Raw genomic sequence first — 18,767 nt, 5'->3', positions numbered from 1 at the left:
GTCTCAAGCCTTCCCGCTTGTGCTAACTATCCCTCCAACCCTGGCTGGCCCACCATGGGTTCTTCCCCGGCATTCTCCACATCTGGTCCACCAGGAATGGTCCCTGGGGGTTCCCTTGTGAGAAACAAACACCCCCTGCCCCCAATCTCAGTACTCACTTGGAAGCGTGCGACTGTTGCTGAGGCTGCCAGTGCTGGGCGGAGGGGAGAGGGACTGCAGGGAGACATTGTCCTCCTCCTGCGAGCAGCCCGCCTGGATGGCCCGCAGGTAGCTGTGGCTGCGGGAGCGAAAGTAGCTGGGCAACGGCAAGTCCAGTGCCTCGGCGGCTGCAGACTCCGCTTCGCTGCAGGCAGACTCGCAGGCTGCCTCATACTGGTCACTCAGATCTGCCTCCCGTACCTAGCCGGGCAAAGGCGGGCGTCAGGGGCCAGCAGCGCCCATTCTGGAGGGACGGGATGCTTGGTGGTTGGCTCAGCGGCAGGGCTGGAGAGTCGGGGGCGGGGGGCGGCTCAAGTCAGCTCACCCTTTCCTCACATCTCACTCTTTGGACCTCAATTTTCCCATGTCTACAATGCAGGAGAAACTATTAAGGACACTTAGTGGATTTTGTGTGTTCACACTGATCAACTGATAGATCCTGAGGTCACATCTGAATTCAGCCACAAAGAAGGCTATCATCAATTAGTAATGTCTACCTTGAATGTTGGAATGGGAGGTGGCAGTAGGTGTGCTAGATAATTACCATCTTCTGGTCCAATTCCTTTGCTTTCACAAGCAAAGAAACTGAGGGCCAGTGAGGGGAAGATACTTGCCAGGTGTACCCAGTGAGGAAGTGGCTGAATCAATACTCCAAATATGAATTTAAGGAAGATTAGTCTAGCCCTGGAGTACAGAATGAATACTGGGAAGGGAGTCTGGAATGGAGGCTGAGGCCAGAGATGAAGCTGATGCGACAGTCTGGTAAGAGAAGAGAAAACTGGAACGAGGGTAGTGGCAGTGAGGATTGATTAGTGATGTCCAGGGCAGTATGCAGAATGGTGGCATACATGCTATTTGTCATCTCACTCCTAGTTCAATCTTATCTAGATGGTTTCTAAGTGTCTCTCTAGAGATGACCATCCAAGATCCTACAGATCTGCAGCTGAGAGTGTGAGCATACAGGGCCCCGCCATACATATACTCTCCAAGGGTTCTGGAAGGGTCTGTTTGACCCAGGTCTCAGGCCATGATGGTAACTGGAGACCACAGAGTATAAGCTGAGGAGTCGGCGGGCAAAGGATGGACACTGAGTGGAGGTCCTGAGGGGAGGCCTGGGCAAGAAGGGAGGGGGCAGAAATTGACTGAGCACCATGTGGAGGAAAGATGGAGTTGTGCCTGGGGCCAGCTCTGCCTGTGTGACCTCCCGACTATCACCATCCTCTGCGTCAGTGTTTCCTATCTAAATGAAATGCCTGGCACTGCATCAGGTAAAATGACTAGATGGATCACCACCCAATCTGGAGCATGTATGTTTGGAAAGGTCTAAATTTGTGCTGTCCAATATGGTAGCAGCTAACCACATGTGGCTATTTAGGTTTAAATTAAATTAAACAAAAAATTCAGTTCCTTAGCCACACTAGCTACATTTCACTTGCTTACGCTACCTTACGGGACAGCGTGTAGTACAGAACATCTCCATCTTCACAGAAAGTTCTGTCGGACAACACTGATAAATTAAAACGTAGGCCATGTGGCATACCCAACATTCATTTGGAGTAGGTTTGAAAGAGACAGGTGTTTATCCTCCACGGCTGTAACCTGAAGTACACTGAGAGGCCCTTGTGATTGCCAAGGGCAATGAGGTCTTGCTTTGGGATTGCAGGCATGGCACAGTTCTGGAACTGGACTGCCAGAGTTTCGACCCTGGGTCCATCTTTCCTTGCAGTATGAGTATGGGCAAGTCACTTAACTGCTCTGTGCCTCAGTTTCCCCATCTATAAAACAAGGGCTAATTAGAGACCAAATTTCATAGGATTGTTGTCAAGATTAAATGAGATCATTCATATCACATGCTGAGAACAGAGTCGGGAGAATAAGCACCTGGTGACCTGTCCCTATTATTAAAGGAAGCTCCGTGGGGTGAGGGCAAGGATTTGTAAGTATCAGTTAAGATGCTCCCGAGCTCTGGGAGGTTAGGCCAGCTGGTCAGAGCTGTTGGTATGTGTGTTTTCACTGAGGAATTACTGTGTGCAGGGAACACCCTGGAATTTTGTATGTTAACACATCACATCCTTACTACAAGCCTGTGGAAGTTAGCGGAGGAAGAGGTCAGCTGGCCCCCTGTGGGCTCCCCAAAGACCCTCTGGAACACTGTGTTTGAGAAGAACTGTGACATGAACATGGAGGCAGGCACATGAGGCATCCATGGCTAGAATCAGGAGGTGAGGGGCCAGTCCTAATGTTGCCCCTTGGACAGGTCACTTGTCCAGTCCTGGCCACAGTGAGGGGATGAGCTTGGAGCCCCTTTCAGCATCTCTTTCTGGTCTTGGAGCTGGGAAGGAGGAGAGGGCCACCTCCAGGGCAGGGTGGGTGTGCCCAGGAAGGGGGCACCCTTAGGGCAAACAGCCAGAGGGCCAGGACTAGCTCCACCCCACCAAGTTCTGTAAAATGGAAAAGTGTCTGCATTCATGCCAACCCCCCAACATCCTTAAAGGTCTCGCTGGAGCCCAAGAAAGGAGAAAAGTTAGGGAATCTGGGGTCTAGGACCTGGAGGCCAATACCACCAGCCCCCAGCTGCCAACGTGTCCGACTAAAACAGTCTCCCTAGCTAGAAGACTCCCAGGGTCCGCTTTCCTTTACCCTGGGATTATTTCTTGCTCCATCCATAGGACCTAGCCCATTCTTTCCCATTTTTGAGAAGAGGAAACTGAGGTGCAGAAAAGTGAAGTGAAAGGGTCAGTGAGGGAAAGGTCAGGGCAGAGCATGAGCCTCGACTCCATGCTCACGGGCGGTGCCTTTCCTGGCCCTGGTGCTACCGGCACCTGCTGGGGCTGGGGGCTGGGACCCCTCAGGTGCCAGGCCTCAGACCTAGCCCTGCACTCTGGGATTGGGGTATGAGAGAATGGCAAGCATACTGACCTGCTGCTCATGGCCAAACAACTGGGGGATCAGGGAGGCCTGTCCAAAAATCTGCAGGAAAGAGAGGGGGAGGGTTATGGGGAGACCAAGGCTGGGGGCTGGGGTAGGGTATTCAGATTCGGCTGCAAGAGGACTAGTGGCTGGCTGGGCTAACGTCCTCCTCAGACTGGCTGAGGCCTAGTCTGTTAGGAGGTCTCACTTAGCTTCCTCCAGGGATGGGAGGCTCACTCCTTCAGGGGCTGGGTGCTACCGAGGCTTTGTAATCTGCTGTTTACACTTCTTTCTTTTGGTCTGGCCCCTGGGAGATGCCCTGTCTGCTGCCCCTCACCTAGGCAGGCAGCCCCCCACCCCCCAGATCTACAGATTAGTCCCAGAGCCCAGAGCCTTCTCTTCCCTGGTCAGGGCCTACATAGTCCAGTGCCTGGTGGGAAGGGGGCTCCTTCTGGCAGGAGTCAAGGCCTCAGAGACACAGAGCTGGGACATCTCTGACTCTAGGGGCACATATGTGGCTCGGGTCACTCAAGCCTCTAGGGGTGAGGGTTTGAGGGCTCAGAGGACCCTGGCTTAGGAGAGAGCTGTGCTGGGCAGAGGGGAGTGGCAGAGACCTGCTGGGGTCCCCAGCCTGGCTGATTCCATGCACCCTTTTGTGTAGCCAAAGGACAAAGTGTTTCAGATGCCCGGGCCAGGCAGAGGTGAAAATGGGGTGTGAGAGAGAGAAAGACTCAGAGAGAAACATGGATATGGGACCTACGAGAGGGAGTCAGATAAAAATGTGAATGAGGGGAGAGAAAAACAGAGAGAGACAGATACAAAGACAGAAGACTGAGAGACAAGAGAACGCGGTAGGATAGGAGACACAGGGAGGGAAGCCATCCATTCAGCAGGTACCCATGTGCCCTGTGCCCATGTGCTGAGGACAAGGATGTCATGGGGAACCACACGGCAAGGTCCGCACCTGCAGGGAGCTCCCGGTCTTAAGAGTGAGACAGACATCAAGTAAATAAACAGATATAACTCCAGACAGTGATAGTGTTGTCAAGAAAATCAAGCAGGATAAGGGAACGGTGTCCTGGGGGATCCTTTTGACGGGTGATAGGGTAGGTTCCCCTGAGGTGACATTTGAGCCAAGACCGGAAACACAGAGAAGAACCAGCTGAGCAAAGATCTGAGAGAGGTGCTCCTGGGAGAGGAAACAGCAAGGTGTGTGAGGTGTGTGAGGAGCAGAAAGGAGGCAGGTGTGGCTGAACATCTGAGATCCCGTGTCAGAGGGAGGCAGGCCCGCACCCAGCTGAATAAGGAGTCTGGCTTTCACTGGGGGCAGGCGGGAGCCATGGAGGGTTTGCAGCAGGGACATGGTGTGATCTGCCTTACATCCCTCACAAAGCTCCCTCTGGCCGTTGGGAACAGAGTGCAGGTGGCAGGCCTGGAGGCCAGGAGACTTGGTGGGGCCTGCATGAGGGTGGCAGGGACAGAGTGCCACGGTTGGGGTGCTCTATTCCTCCCCATGTCTGAGGTCAGCCTCCTTGGTCTGGGAATGACAGTGCTGAGTGCTGAGGACCGTGCTAGGGGGCCAAGGGGGGATGCTATGGCTGGGCCAGGAACAGCAGAGTGGTGAGGAGCTGGGATCGGAAAGCCTTCCAGTGCTAAGCAGCGCATTAGCCCGGGCCGTGGGGCTACATGCAGTGGGACCTGGGGCCTGTCCCTGCCCAGAAAGGAGGCTGGGGCCGCATCGGGTGCTTCCACTGCCCCACTCTGCTACTCCTAGCAGGTGTTGCCCTCTCTGGGCCTCGTCTCCCCATCCACACTATAGGGGAGCCCTCGAAACTTGGCTGGTCCCCCCTCTGCAAGCCCTAAAGTACTGTGCACATGGCAGGGGCTGGCGTCCAGGTGTAGGTCTGACAGCCCCGGATCTCTGCCCAGCTCTGCCTCCTCCTTGCTGTGTGAGCTCACCCAGCTGAGCCTCGGTTTCCTCATCTGTGCATTGGGGATATAAATCACAAGCACGCCTCCCCCCCACCCCTGACATGGCTTCAAGGAGCTGGGACTTAAGAGAATGAAAAGTGCAGCACAGCATGCTTATCGCTGTTGGTGGGAGATGTGTCTGGACCTTGAAGTTCTGACTTTCTGCTGAGCCTGTGGGACATGGAAGTCCAGAGTGGAGAAGCAACTTACCCAAGGTCATACAGCAAGATAACAATGATAACCATAAAGGTAGCTACCCTTTGCTGAGAACACTACGTTCCTATCTCCTTAATTCCTCACAACGCTTTGAAATAAGAATTATCACCCTTCTGCGTAAATGAGGAAACTGAGGCTCAGGGAGGGAGTGACTTGTCCTGGGGTCATACTCTCAGTGAGAAGACTGGACTCAAGCTCAGGTCTCCAGTTCCCTCTCTGCAGGGCTCCTCGGCCTATAGCAGTGCTGTGGCCCCTCCCTCGGGGCCCTCAGCTCAGGCCATGGCATGTCAGGCCCTGTGACCACTCTCCAGCCACAGGACAGTCAGTGAGACAGACATACGTACACAGGCAGCTATGGGAACAAAGACCAAGCAGAAGCACAGTGCAGACTTCTGGGCACCACTCGCCCTGGGGTCCTCCTGGGTGAGAGCTGGGGATCTCCCAAGCCCGCTGACTTTGGCTATAGCTGCCACCCTCACCTGGCTGATGCAGCTGGAGTCGTTGAGGCTGTCGCTGACGGGGTTGTAGTCCTCCTCCCAGCTTGGACACTTGGAGGGCAGCAGCATGTCCACTGAATCCAGGCGGTCCAGACTCCTGGTGAGGGTGGGGAGCGGACAGGGCTCAGCCCACCCATTGCTCAGCCTGAGAAACAGGCCCAGAGGGGGAAAGACTGGCCAAGGCCATCCAGTGGCAGAGGGAAAAATAGAAGTCACTGCCAGCCTGCGTAGTGTCCGGGGGGCGGGGGGTGGGGGGAGGTGAAGATAGGGTGGGGGAGGCAGGTCAGGGACACTGAGCAAGGGGAGAGCTCCCAGCTCTGGGAGGCTTGAATCTGGTGGGTGGGGTGATCCTCACCTGTCATGTCTGCTGCAGCCACGAGGTGGCAGCACAAGCTCACTTTTGAGCATTTCAAACGGAGGCAGCCCACACCAGCCCAATGCTACAGCCCTCACCCCCACAGGTCTGGGGCAAATCCGATGCGCCGACAGAGGAGGTCGGTCAAGGCTCACAGCCTTGGTCTCAGGCTAGAGCTGCCCAAAGGGCATCAGTTTCAACACAATATCCAGGTAGCTTCCACCAGACCCCCCCAGACTCTGCACTTCTCATGGCCCCTGCTCTTCAATTTTTCTCACATCTACCTGACCCTGGATTTCTCCCTCACCACTGCTCTGGGTTAAGATCCAAGCACCCAACAGCTCAGGCCTTGACATAGATGGGCTTGGATTGGAATGGAGCTTCCTCACTGGGTGACCCTGGGCAAGTCATGACCCCTTGCCCATGTCTCCGTTTCCTCTCCTACAAAGCGGGGGTGACACTGTGCCTGCCTACATGGGGCTGTGATCAGGAGGATTCAGGAATCACACTAAAGTGCACTGGGGCAGGCACAGAGCCCAGAGTGCGGCAAGTGCTAACAGATGGCGCCCATTACTACTGATACTATTATTATTTATTTCCTCTCATTCAAGGTCTGGGCCTGGGTCCTGTTCTCCTTTCCCACCTCAGTGCCCACTGGTCATTCATGGAAATGTAGGCTCCCAGGACTAGAAGGGGTCTTAAGAGATCATCCAGCTTAGCCCCCTCACTTAAAGATGGGGAAACTGAGGCTCAGAGAGGGACAGACCTGGGACTGGCCAGTGGTGTCCTGAATTCCCAGCTGGAGGCCATTCCCTGCCTTCTCTCCCACTGTGAACCCCCTAAGCAAATCCCTGTGGCAAGGAGACTCCAGGCTTCTCAGAGTACACTGCCCCTCTGCCTCAGCGCTCTGTAACTCTACCTGCTCTCTTCCCTCTGTCGCAGTCCTCCCAGGCCCCCTCCTCCCAGAAGCCTCGGCTCTTGCCCTCAGTAGTTGAAGAACTAGGACGAAGCTTGTTTCCCTTAATGCTTCTTTTTGTTTCCGACTTGCTTTTGTTTCTTTTCCTCAAAGGACTTTGAATCCCTCCTACTAAGTTTTACCTGTTTTGTACTTGATGACGGGCTTTTTTTTTTTTTTTAAAGATTTTATTTATTTATTTGAGAGAGAGAAAGAGCATGAGAGGGGGTAGGGTCAGAGGGAGAAGCAGACTCCCTGCCCAGCAGGGAGCCCGATGCGGGACTCGATCCTGGGACTCCAGGATCATGACCTGAGCCGAAGGCAGTCGCTTAACCAACTGAGCCACCCAGGTGCCCGGTGACGGGCTTTCTGTAACTTTGTTCCCCCCTCTCATTCTTTTCTGTTCTGATCCCCATGGTGATTTCTGCATGCGAAAGTCTCACCTTTCTCTAACATTTTAATTGTTGTTTTCTGCGTGCATGCATCTCATTAGTTCATACTTTCATTAACTCTTCCAAGTCTTAAAGCAACAGGAAAGGGCTTGAATGGTGAATTCCAGGCAGGGTGACAGGACAGGTGAAGGCTGTCTATCTCCCTTTGACTTCTGGATACATCCTCCTCCCCAGTCTAGGAGCTCACCACAGGGATCAGTTACAGGGCCAAGGGCAGAGGGGGCTCTGGCCTTCCCTGGAAAGCAAGTACTTTGCTGGTACAAGTGGTGGATCACTAGGGGCAGGGTTCTCCTAACCTGAAGAAGAGGATTCCCTGGCCCAGTTCCCCTGTGGGTGTGGAACTCACCTGGTGATGTGGCTCCTGTGGGCAGGGCCAGTCACTCTAGAGAGACTCTCCTTATCGTTTACCAAAGGATGAGACTCACCGGTGGTCAAGGCTTAACTGTGGGGGGCTTATGGCGGAGCTCTCCGGAGTCAACTCGTCAAAGGAAGGGGCCAACCTAAGGACGAGGATCTCAGGGAGAAGGCTTTAACCTAAAGTCGGGTTTACCTAGGGGGCCTGGATTATTGGGAGCCCGGGTTCACCCGGATCTGAGGCTGTAGGGCGGGATTCACCTATGGGGCGGGGTTTTCCTAAGGGGCCGTAGGGAAGGAAAGCGAGGCTCCCGGGGGTGGGACACGCCTGTGAGGAGCTCACCTATGGACTAGCCTTGCCAGTGAGCGGAGCCTGTGACAGCGGAGGGGGCTTTCCCAGGGGAGAGCTCACGTGCGGGGGGCGGGGAGGCCGCCAATGGGCTGGTTAGCCTGTGGGCGGGGCTCCGAGCAGGCGGGACTTCGGAGACCTCCTGGGACGGGACTCAGACTCCGGAGCGGCTCTCCCGGGGGGCGGAGCTCCGGGGGGCCGGGCTAGCCTGTGGGCGGGGCTCTAGGAAGCGGGGCGGCGCGCTCACCTGCGGGGGTTGCTCTGCTCTCCCAGCGACTGCTGCGTGGCCCTCAGGTAGCTCTGGCGCCGCGCGGCCGTCTTGGGTGAGGGCTTGGGGCTGCCGCCGGACTCATCGCTGTCCTCATCGCCCATGGCCTTGATGTAGCTGCCGCTGCGCATGCGCCTGCACGGGATGGGGCCCTCGGCCGCGGCGTCCGCGTCGCGCGGGGACAGCAGCGCGGTGCTCCACTCGCCGCCGCCGCCGGGCACCTGAGGATGGGCGGACAGACCTCAGCGAGGGTGGGGAGGGATCGGGGGGCAGCGCACACTCTCAGCGCGCCGCTGGCCGCCCAGCCTCGCGCCCAACACCTGGAGAATGGTGCCCCGGACCCTGAAGCTCCCCGGCTCCCCGCCTCGGAGGGTCTCAGCCTTCCGTGCTGGGTACTGCCATTGAAGTCGCCCAGCAGCAGGGCAGAGCCCCGGGCTGGCAAGGACACTTGAGTTCCAGAGCCGGCTCTGCCGCAAGTTCACTGGGTGGCCTTAAGCAAATCCTTGCCCCTCTCGGACCTCAGATTTCTCCATGGATCCCAGGCTGGGTGTGCCCCAGCAAAACCCGCCAGGCTGTAAGATCACAGTGGGTGTTCACTGCAGCTCCTTTTCTGAGCACCCACTGTGTTCCCATCACGTCACCCTGCTATCTTAGAGGATGGCTTATGATCCCACTACACAGATGAGAACATCAGACCAGACTGAGGCCCTCAGACCTGGCACCAAGATCCTGTCCTAGGATGGGGGTGGGGGGAGGACTGGTCAGAGGATGCCAGCACATCAGTAGAGCGGCAGGGTCTTGGAGCCAAGGGACATCCTGTATCCCTTACTAGTGGGTAAGGCCAGGCACAGCGTGCAGAGAGACTGGTGGGGGTCTGGCAGCCAGGTAGTGACCTGGAAAAGGGGCTGTTTTCCCATCTGACATGTATACACAGTGGACATTCACCTCATGATGAAAGATTTCACACATCTTAGCACTTACAAGGTCCCTCAGCCCAAGCACAGAGCGAACACACCTTGCCTTCCCCCACCCCACCCCCCATCTCCCCAAGGACATGTCCTCCAGCAGCCACTCATCACTGCATGCCCCCCAACAAGTATACAACGTGAACACAGAGCATACTCACACCCTCCTCACGAACACGCTGCACTGAGGACACAGGGCAGCATGTCCCCACCTCACTGTGTCTTTGCCTCAACACACACAGAGTGCACACCCTCGCTAGGTTTGACACGCTTCACCACAGATGCCTGGGTGACACACTTCTCAGTATGGCAAACCGCCCTCCCAGAATCACCACATCTACACAGATACAACATCCTTCCAGGTGCCCGTATTACCAGTGGCCAATTCTCGGCTGAGGGACGGTCCCAGTCTGGGATTCCCACCCCAGGACCCCCCCGCCCCCTGAGCTAACTGCCCAACCAGTCACTAAGGCCCACACAGTCTACCTCCCAAACCGTTTGCTAGTCCATCTTCCCTATCTCCACCTGTCCCTTGGGAAGGTGGCCTTCGATATTCCTGCTTAAAACCTGTTGCTACCCCAGCACCCCACCCACCCACCTCCCATGACCCAAGCAGATAGCACAAACCCCAGAGCCTGCAGGGCCACCCTTTCATGGTGTTTCTGAAGCATTTTCACATGATCAGACCAAACCACACCATTTTGAGAGGAAGCCAGGTCACACACCACCCTCTCTGATGTTTCTAAACTAAGGAAGTGGATTGTGAGCCACAAAAGCCTTAAATATATAAAATACTGCCTAGATTTCCATTTTCCTCCTATTGAAAAAAAAAATAGCTTTTCCCCCCATAGTCTCACTGTCTTTGGAATTTTTATATAGAATGACAAGAACTCAGGGCATTGTCAGACTTTGATGTTCATCTGGTTCAAAATGCATCTGTGTTCCCAAAGGCTGGTCAGGCCTGTGCTGGCACACTCCCCAGGATGTAGCGCTCACTACCTACAGAAGCAGCCCCTTCCATCTTGGTGGGTTCTGAAATCTGCTTCCTGTAACTTCCACCCACAGCTTGGGTTCTGCCCCCAGGAACTGCACCCAGTTCATAACCCCGGGCTTTGCTCTTGAGGGCCCCAGGGGGATGTGTAGCAACAGAGATGTCTCTGAGCCTTTTGCCAATTTCCAGGAGTGTGGCTTTGCAAAGTGCATATTAAGTGCCTCAGTAAACATTAACACTTGAAAGGAGAAAGCTAGTCCCCCAAGCTGGCTTAGGGCCTCCTACAGCCCTCCATGCTGATCTCCATCACACTCTGCTCACACTGACATGACTATCTGTTCATGCATCTTTCTCTCCCAGCATCCTGATAATTGGGGCTCTGTCTTATTTATTTCTAGCTCTGTTCACTTAAATGTCCATCTGTTCCTCTGGCCCTCTCTCTTCTCACATTTCCTGAGCACTTCCTCTCTGCCAGACCCTGTCCTGGGCCTTAGGGACACACAGCTGCATCAGATGTGGTCCCTGTTTTCAAGGAGCCCCTGGTCTGGTGGGGGTAGCAGGCAGGAGGCTGGCATTTAGAATGCCATGCAATGGGTCCTATGAGGAGGGTGGAGGGCACAGCTTTCAGATTTGTCCTCTAGAGGGCAGGTACACGTTTTAGTTCCTACTCTTGGGCTGGGCTCAGAAGAACCCTAATCAATGTCTGCTGAAAGCATGACCACCGGAAGGAATCCCCTTATTAGCAAGTACCACCAGATACCCATTTCACAGGTGTTTATTCACAGAGGCCCATAATGAAGCGACTTTCCAAGTAAATCTGTGGTACAGCTGAGTCTCAGAACAGGTGCCCTCCCCATATTCCTTACCCCACCCCTAATCATGGAGGGACCCACCTGCAGGTAATGGTAGGCTAGACCCTGGTGACAGGATTTGGACTTTAGCAGGCTCTTATCCAAGGTGGCTGAGGTCTTCTGGCAGACTTCATGGGCGTGGCTGAGGGTCAGAGTGGACCAGGAGCCCCGCTTGACACAGTTGGTGTCAGTGCCCACCCCAAGGCTGGGGCAGGTGGCTGGGGGTGCGGGTGGGGGTGGCGGGGCAGTCAGCTCAGCGGTGTTGTTTTTGGCTGCTTTGAGCATGTGCCCACTGATGGTGTTGTAGGCGTGCATGAAGTAGCGTGGCTGGCTGCGTTCCGCCTGTCTGCCGAGCGTCATCAGCCCAGAGGCTGGGCCACTGCTGCGGAAGGCGCCACCCTCGCCGTCCAAGTTGTCATCAGAGCTCCACCAGCCCGAGATGTTGGAGCGGCTACGCCGTTTGGGTTCCCCAGCCTTGGCCCGTTCCTTGCTCTTGGCCCTCCGGCCCTTGCCGTCCTCCAGGCCACCTTTCTTGCTGCCATTGCCACCGACCTTGGCTGCCGTGCCCTCCAGTGAGGGCGCCTTGGTGAAGAAGAGCCGCTGGACCGAGTGGACCAGGTGGCGGATGCGGCCAGGACTCTCACCTCGGGCCTTGGCCTCACCACGGGGGAACTGGAGCGTGCTAAAGCCATCGCGGTGGATGGGCAGTTGCTTCTCAAACTGGTCCAGCAGGTTGGCAGGCAGCCGGTTGATCTTGGTGGCCTGGGCATGGCTGGGGAAGGGGCTCTCCTCTGGCACCTCAAAGTGGGAGTTATAGTGGATGCGGGGGAAGGTGCTGCTTGGAGGCGGCAGTTGGTTGTTGAGTGGGAAGAGACCATCCCCAGGCAGAGCGTTCTGGCCAGGGAATCGAGCCTCGCGGGCAAAGGCCTCCGTGGGCGATAGCAGGTAGGGATTGCGGTCAGGCCCTGCGAACAGGGGCTCATGCGGTGGGTCCAGGCTGTCGGAGAGGTGGCGAGGGCGGCTGTCACCGAGGCCTTTCATGATCCCGGCCCTCAGGGCAGGGGCCGTTGCCCTAGTGGGGCGCCCGGGTTGCCTCTCCCGGGCAGCGGCTATCCTGGGGAGAAAAAACAGAGAGAAAATCAGCTGAATTTGGGGGGGACAGGGTGCTGGGAATGTCACCCAGACGCCCACACATCTCAGGATGGGGAGGATTTCTGAAGACTCTTTGCCAACCTTTAACACTGTAGGGTGGAGGACAAGAAGACAAACGGAGGCCCACATGCCATATGTATAATTCAAGGTCATAGTTCAGGCTGGCAAACGTTAAAACAGATCCTACCTTGATGAACATATCTTCATAATAACCTGGAAAGCCAAGTTCGACCTCAAACTTCCAGGTCTCCAAATTCCATGATCGAATGTAGTGGGCGGGGGGAGTGGCTCACCCTCTGTTTTCCTCCCACCTCTGACTCTATCCCTTGTTACAAGGAGCCACACGCACCCCAAGCTCACTCCACATGCCCTCAGGCCTAGGGATGGCCCCACGGGCAGTGCAGGCCACCCATGGGAAGATCCTGTGCTGGCGGCTGTGGAAGCAGGCCTGGGGCCATTTGGTTAGGGAATTCCAGGGTCCCCAGTATCCAGAGTGTGGCTCTGGGTAAACATGTCCTCTTGGCCCCTGAACACTCTTGCCTATGAGTGGTTCAACATGGCTGAAAGAGGGCCGGAGAAGCCTTCTAAAGAGTAGGACCCGTCTCACCTGAGTCTGAGAGCAGTACCGTCCAACTCTCACTTTAGCAGAGGAATCCTATATCACATGTAGACCCTCTATAAAAACCCACTCTGCCCCTCAGCAGATGTCTACCGAGTGTGACTTCTGGGCTAGGCGCTGGGGGCTGCAAACATCAGAGAAGACAACAAGCCCATTAGCACATCATTTCCGACTGAACAAATCAACGACGGTCAGCCTGAACAGAGTTCTGAGTGAGTCAATAACTGGAGCACATCCTCAGGACTGGGTGGAAGGACAAGGCCTTGGATGGGGGTGGCATTTAGGTGGAACCACTGTGACTCAGTTTCCCCATCTGTAAAATTGGGCAGTTGGACTGTTCCGATCTTCCATCCAGGATCATGCTGGAAATACCAGTCTCAGTACTTTGCCAAGTACCTTTCTTTTCTGTGCCTCAGTCTTCCCATCTGTACCATGAAGCAGAGGGGAGGTTAGCGAGCTTTCTAAGCCCTGTCCCCACCACCAGCTCGACTCAGAGGAGTCCCACAGCTTACTATGGACTGTGTGCCGGTGTGCTAAGGATCTGAAAGCAACCAGTGTGGCTGGAACGGAGCAAGTGAGGACAAGGGCAGTGGGGGTAGAGATCTTGGAGGGCTGGGCCAGGCCAGAGTAGACAGGCTCTGGCTGAAGCCAAGTGTGGTAGGCAGAATGATGGCTCCCAAAGTTGCCCATGTCCTAATCCCCCAAATCTCTGATTATGTTACTTGACATGTTAAAAGGGTCTTTGCAGATATGATTAAGGGTCTTGAGATGGGGAGATTATCCTGGATTATCTGGAAGGGTACAAACCTAATCACATGGGTCTTTTTTTTTTTTTAAAGATTTTATTTATTTGATAGAGAGAGTGAGAGAGCACAAGCAGGGGGAACAGTAGAGGGAGAGAGAGAAGCAGGTTCCCCGTCAAGCAGGGAGCCCGATGCGGGGCTCGATCCCAGGACCCTGGGATCATGACCTGAGCTGAAGGCAGACGCTTAACCATCTGAGCCACCCAGGCGCCCCCACATGGGTCTTTTTAAGAGGGAGGCATGAAGATATGATGATAGAAGCAGGGGTCAGAGGGGTGTGGGGGTCACCAGCCAGGGAATGTGGGCAGCTGTTAGAAGCCAGAAGAGGCAAGGAGTCAGATTCTCCTCCATAGCTTCCAGAAGGAATGCAGTCCTGAGACCCATTTTAGACTTATGACCTCTAGAACTGTAAAATAATAAATATGTGTTGTTTAAAGCCACTAAGTTTTTGGAAAATTGTTACCGCAGCAATAGGAAACAATTATACTAAATGGGTTCTGGTGTCTGAGACTCCCTCTCACCCCTTATGAGTAGCTCTTTTTTTTTTTTTTAAAGATTTTATTTATTTATTTGAGACAGAGAGAATGAGAGAGAGAGAGCACATGAGAGGGGGGAGGGTCAGAGGGAGAAGCAGGCTCCCTGCCGAGCAGGGAGCCCGATGCGGGACTCGATCCAGGGACTCCAGGATCATGACCTGAGCTGAAGGCAGTCGCTTAACCAACTGAGCCACCCAGGCGCCCTTATGAGTAGTTCTTAAGGCAAATTCCAGATCCCACCAAACACTGTGTGAAAAACACTGGCCTAGGTGAAACCTCCATCATAGAGGTGGGGAAACTGAGGCCCTTAGAGGGCAACAACTTCCCCAAGGTCACACAGTGGGCCCAGTGGCAGGGGCAGTGAGGGACCCACAGCTCTTCCTACTCCTCTGCATAGCTGCCTTGCGACTGTCGCCAGGAGCTGGCCAGCCCCACGGCCCTCAAGGATCTGAGGATTATTTCCTTGGACCTAGACGTTTCATGACCAACTGTGCCCTAAGCCTTCCTAAGCCCTGAGACTTCTGCAGGGTCCACCTGGCTTGAATTCTCTGCCTTCCCGCCAGACACCCTCCTTGCCTCTAGGAGTCTGATGGACCCAACCCCGGAGGCCAGAGCACCGTCATGACAGCCCTCGTGGCTGAGTAGCTCCTGGGAAGCATCTCTGCTCCCACCAGCTGGCTTGTGAGAGCATTTATCCCCAGGCTGGAGAGGAAGTCCACTGACTGACATCTTTATTACATCATATCCTCACAACAGCCACATGAGATGGGAAACCTCCATTTTACAGATGGGGAAACCAAGGCTGGGAGGGGTCATTCTAGCCAAGGCGCAACTGGTAACTTGGACACCAGCTACCCCATCAGAGTTCCAGAAAGTCACTCCAGCCAGCAGCGGCTCCCTCTGGGCAAACCTCTTCTTGAAGACAATTTCAGGCAAAACCACCCCCATGTCCCTTCTGGGCTTCCTTGCATCCCCTCGGGGCTGCAGTGATCCCTGGGCTCCAGGGCCAGCCTCCTTGGCTCTCTAGCTGGAGAACAGTGTGCAGCAATACGTCCTTGATGCCCGCTCAAGTAAGGCCAGATCCTGAAAACTGAGGACACTATTTGCAAACACAGCCCTGCTGGCTCGCTGGCTTGGCAGGCGCCCGATGCCCCAGAAATGCTGGAGGTGGAGAGGGCTGGTCACCAGGAGCAGAAGGCAGTGGTGGGGCGCTGCCCCAGAAGTGCACACCACACTCAGTTCTCTCAGCCCAGGGCCCAGGGCACCTTCTCCACCCTTCCCAGGGAGAAGCTGGCTTCAATTTCACATCACAGGCACTCCTGATCCCCAGGAACCCAGGGTTGCCCCAACAGGACCATGTGAGCCTGGGACCGTGGCTGCCTCCCTAAGCCTCAGACCGTGTTTGTCAAATGGGGCCAAGAGGAAGAAGTGAAGGCAAGTGTGGGCAAGCGCTTGGTGAATTGTGAAATGCTGGCACACACTCGTTCCCTAGGAGATAAACCCTGGCTCAAGACCTGGTGGTAGTCTTGACTGATGAGGCCCCTCATCTGGCTGGTGGGGGGAGTTGGGTCCCTGCCTTGGAGGTGCCACTGGAATTACAGGAGGGGGAATGGGGCTGCCACTGTCAGGGAGTCCTCTAGAGACCTAGACACCCTAATGACCACAAGTAATCTCTCAACTTCCTTCCTGTGACTGGGCCTCATTGTTAAAAAGAGTCCCTTTCTCTGACTTCTGGGGCCCATGTGTCTGTCCTTTCAGGGCTCTGAGTGGGCACATGGTGTCCCTGTATCAGTAAAATTTTTCAGTGTCACCCAGTGGGGTTCAGAGACACCTGGGCATCTCCTTGAATTCTTCCCTCTTCTGACTTTCTATGTCCTTCCCCTTGTAACAATACCCACGGTGCCTGGAAAATGATTCCACCCCAGTCTTACATCCTGTAGTCTAGGTGGACCCAGCTCTATCCCAGAACCCCAGGAGTGGACACATGACCCAGGTCTGGCCAATCAGAGCCCTGCACCCCTGAGGACTGACTGGCTCAGGGATGGAAACAGGATCCTTCCTAGCCAATGAGAGCTGGCCCTGGGATTATGGCTGGACTCTTCGGAAAGAGGTGCCTTTCTCTGTTAGGGCTGCCGTGCTTGGCAGAGCGTCAGCCTCGAGTCCTTTGTTGCGATCTTGCCTAAGGCCTCAGAAATGAGAGTCGAGACTTTTTGCTGAAGTTTGAGTTGGGTTTCTGTGTCTTTCAACAAGAGCCTGACTGATACTGGCCTCATGAACAGTTGGTCACTACAGCGGTGGCTGTGGGTGCCCGCTCATATCTCCTGTGGCCTCGTCACTGTGGTGCCCGACAGACTGAGTTCAAATTCTCAGCATCTGCATCCCTGTGGGAGGCGGGGGAGCCTTCTCTAGCAGCTGGAGCCTGCTCTGCTCACATGTGGCTGGCAGGAATTGCCAGAGACTTAACAACCCCACCCCCACCCCCACCGCCAAACCAGCTACAGCTCTCAACCAGTGATTGTTGGGGAGTTGGTGTATAAATACCCAGCTCCTTCACGCTTCAGGTGGGACAACCGAGGAATGGGCTCTACACTGACTCCTGGAGCTGACCAGTGGGAATGAGTTCTAGTTATCTGCAGTGGTCACTTGCTTGATAGCATTCCCTTAGTTGGCTCCCTCCCCTTCCCTGACTTACCTCTCCCCTCCCACACTGTGCTGCCTGTTCCCAAATGAGGTACTTGCACTTGAATCTTTGTCTTGGGCATGTTTCTGGGAAACCTCAGGTATGACAGTCACTGAGTCCCAGTGATTCTGCCTCAGTTGTGTCTCCTGATGCCATTTCCTCTCTGCATCCTCTGCCTCTGTCACTCCCACCACTCACCTGGACAGCTGGACAGCCTTCTTCCTGGTCTTTCTGTGTCCACTCTGAGAGCCCTGCGGGTTCCAAGCTGCAGCTAGGGTGATATTGCTAAAATGCCAAAGCACTAGTGTTCTTCCTCTTCAGTGGCTCCCCTTGGCTCTTGGGATGAATGCTTGACTCCTGAGCCTGGCATTCAAGGCCATTGGAGAGCTATTCTCTGTAGACCTCTAACTGTCAGTTTCAGCCACGTGGCTTTCTGGAGCTAAAGAGTGTCAGCCTGGGGAAGGGACAGCATAAGGCCTCACAGCAAGGCCACTCCTGGCCTGGTACCTGGGTCTCTTGACTCAACCCAGGCCCCAGCCCACTGGCTCACCTGAAACTGAAGGTTTCCAAAGAAGGGGCCAGGATTGCCAGCTGAGGAGCAGAGGGTGAGGAGGGTGGGACAACGTGAGGAGGTGCCTTAGCAGAGTGGAGGTCTGGAAGGCCAGCATGGTCTAGTTTTTGCCAGTGTCTCCAGCCTCGTCCCCATCCCCTGCTCCCCTTGCCAACCAAACTCATTACCTTGCTGGATTTTCTTCATAGTTCTCATCACTCTTGGAAACTCTCACATATTCCTTGCTTGCTAGTTTATTGTTCATTGTCCCCTGGGTCTGTCCTGTCCAATATGGTAACCACTAGCCACATGGGCTATAGAGCACTTGAAATGCAGCTAGGGCAATTGAGGAGCTGCCTTTTTAATTTTATTTATTTATTTATTTTAAAGATTTTATTTATTCATGAGAGAGAGAGAGAGAGAGAGAGAGAGGCAGAGGGAGAAGCAGGCTCCCAAGGAGCAGGGAGCCCGATGCGGGACTCGATCCCAGGACCCTGAGATCATGACCTGAGCCGAAGGCAGACGCTTAACCATCTGAGCCACCCAGGCGCTCTGCCTTTTTAATTTTAATTAACTTAAATTTAAACATCACATATGGCAACTGGCTACCATATTGGATAGTACAGTTGGAGAACTTCAAACGCAACTCCAGCAAGAAACCTACTCTAGCTCCCCCTCCTAAAGCTGGGGTCAAAGATACTCTCTTCTAACACCTTGTCCACATTTTTTTATTTGGAAACTTAATTCACTTATTTTCTGATTTTTTATATTCTAATAAATGTGTCATTGGAAAGGCTATACATTTCTCCCTGAGTACCTATTTGGCTACATCTCATAGATTTTATTTCCCCACAGGTTTTTCCTCCTCTTTTTAAAAAAATTGAGGTGAAAAGCACGTAACACAGCAGTAGCCATTTTAAAGCGTATAATTCAGTGACATTCAGTACATTCACAATGTTGTGTAACCACTGCCTCCATCTAGTTCCAAAACGTTTTCTGAACCCCAAAGGAAACCCAGTACCCAATGAGCAATCACTCCCTGTTCCCTCCACCTCCTGGTCCCTGGCAAACACCAATCTGCTTTCTGTCTCTATG

The 18,767-nt window shown here is 54.5% G+C and overlaps 1 protein-coding gene across 1 annotated transcript in view; it reads right to left on the bottom strand.

Annotated features, from left to right (window-relative positions):
- The window catches only part of DLGAP4 (DLG associated protein 4), an 81,945-nt gene extending 69,500 nt beyond the window's left edge, over positions 1-12,445 (bottom strand). The window contains exons 1-5 of the mRNA XM_035006240.1: positions 11,375-12,445; positions 8,505-8,746; positions 5,775-5,889; positions 3,118-3,168; positions 159-399 (exon numbers count right to left, since the gene is read on the bottom strand). Of these exons, the coding sequence (XP_034862131.1) occupies positions 159-399; positions 3,118-3,168; positions 5,775-5,889; positions 8,505-8,746; positions 11,375-12,373 (1,648 nt within the window). The 5' untranslated portion in view covers positions 12,374-12,445. The remainder of the gene's footprint in view (positions 1-158; positions 400-3,117; positions 3,169-5,774; positions 5,890-8,504; positions 8,747-11,374) is intronic.
- Positions 12,446-18,767: the final 6,322 nt, after the last annotated feature.

The sequence above is a fragment of the Mirounga leonina genome, unplaced genomic scaffold (assembly GCF_011800145.1).
Source record: "Mirounga leonina isolate KUSES-001 unplaced genomic scaffold, KU_Mleo_1.0 Mir_150, whole genome shotgun sequence".
In the NCBI taxonomy this organism is placed as follows: Eukaryota; Metazoa; Chordata; class Mammalia; order Carnivora; family Phocidae; genus Mirounga; species Mirounga leonina.
The sequence above is the reverse complement of the archived record's forward strand: the minus strand, read 5'-3'. Positions and strand labels throughout refer to the sequence as shown.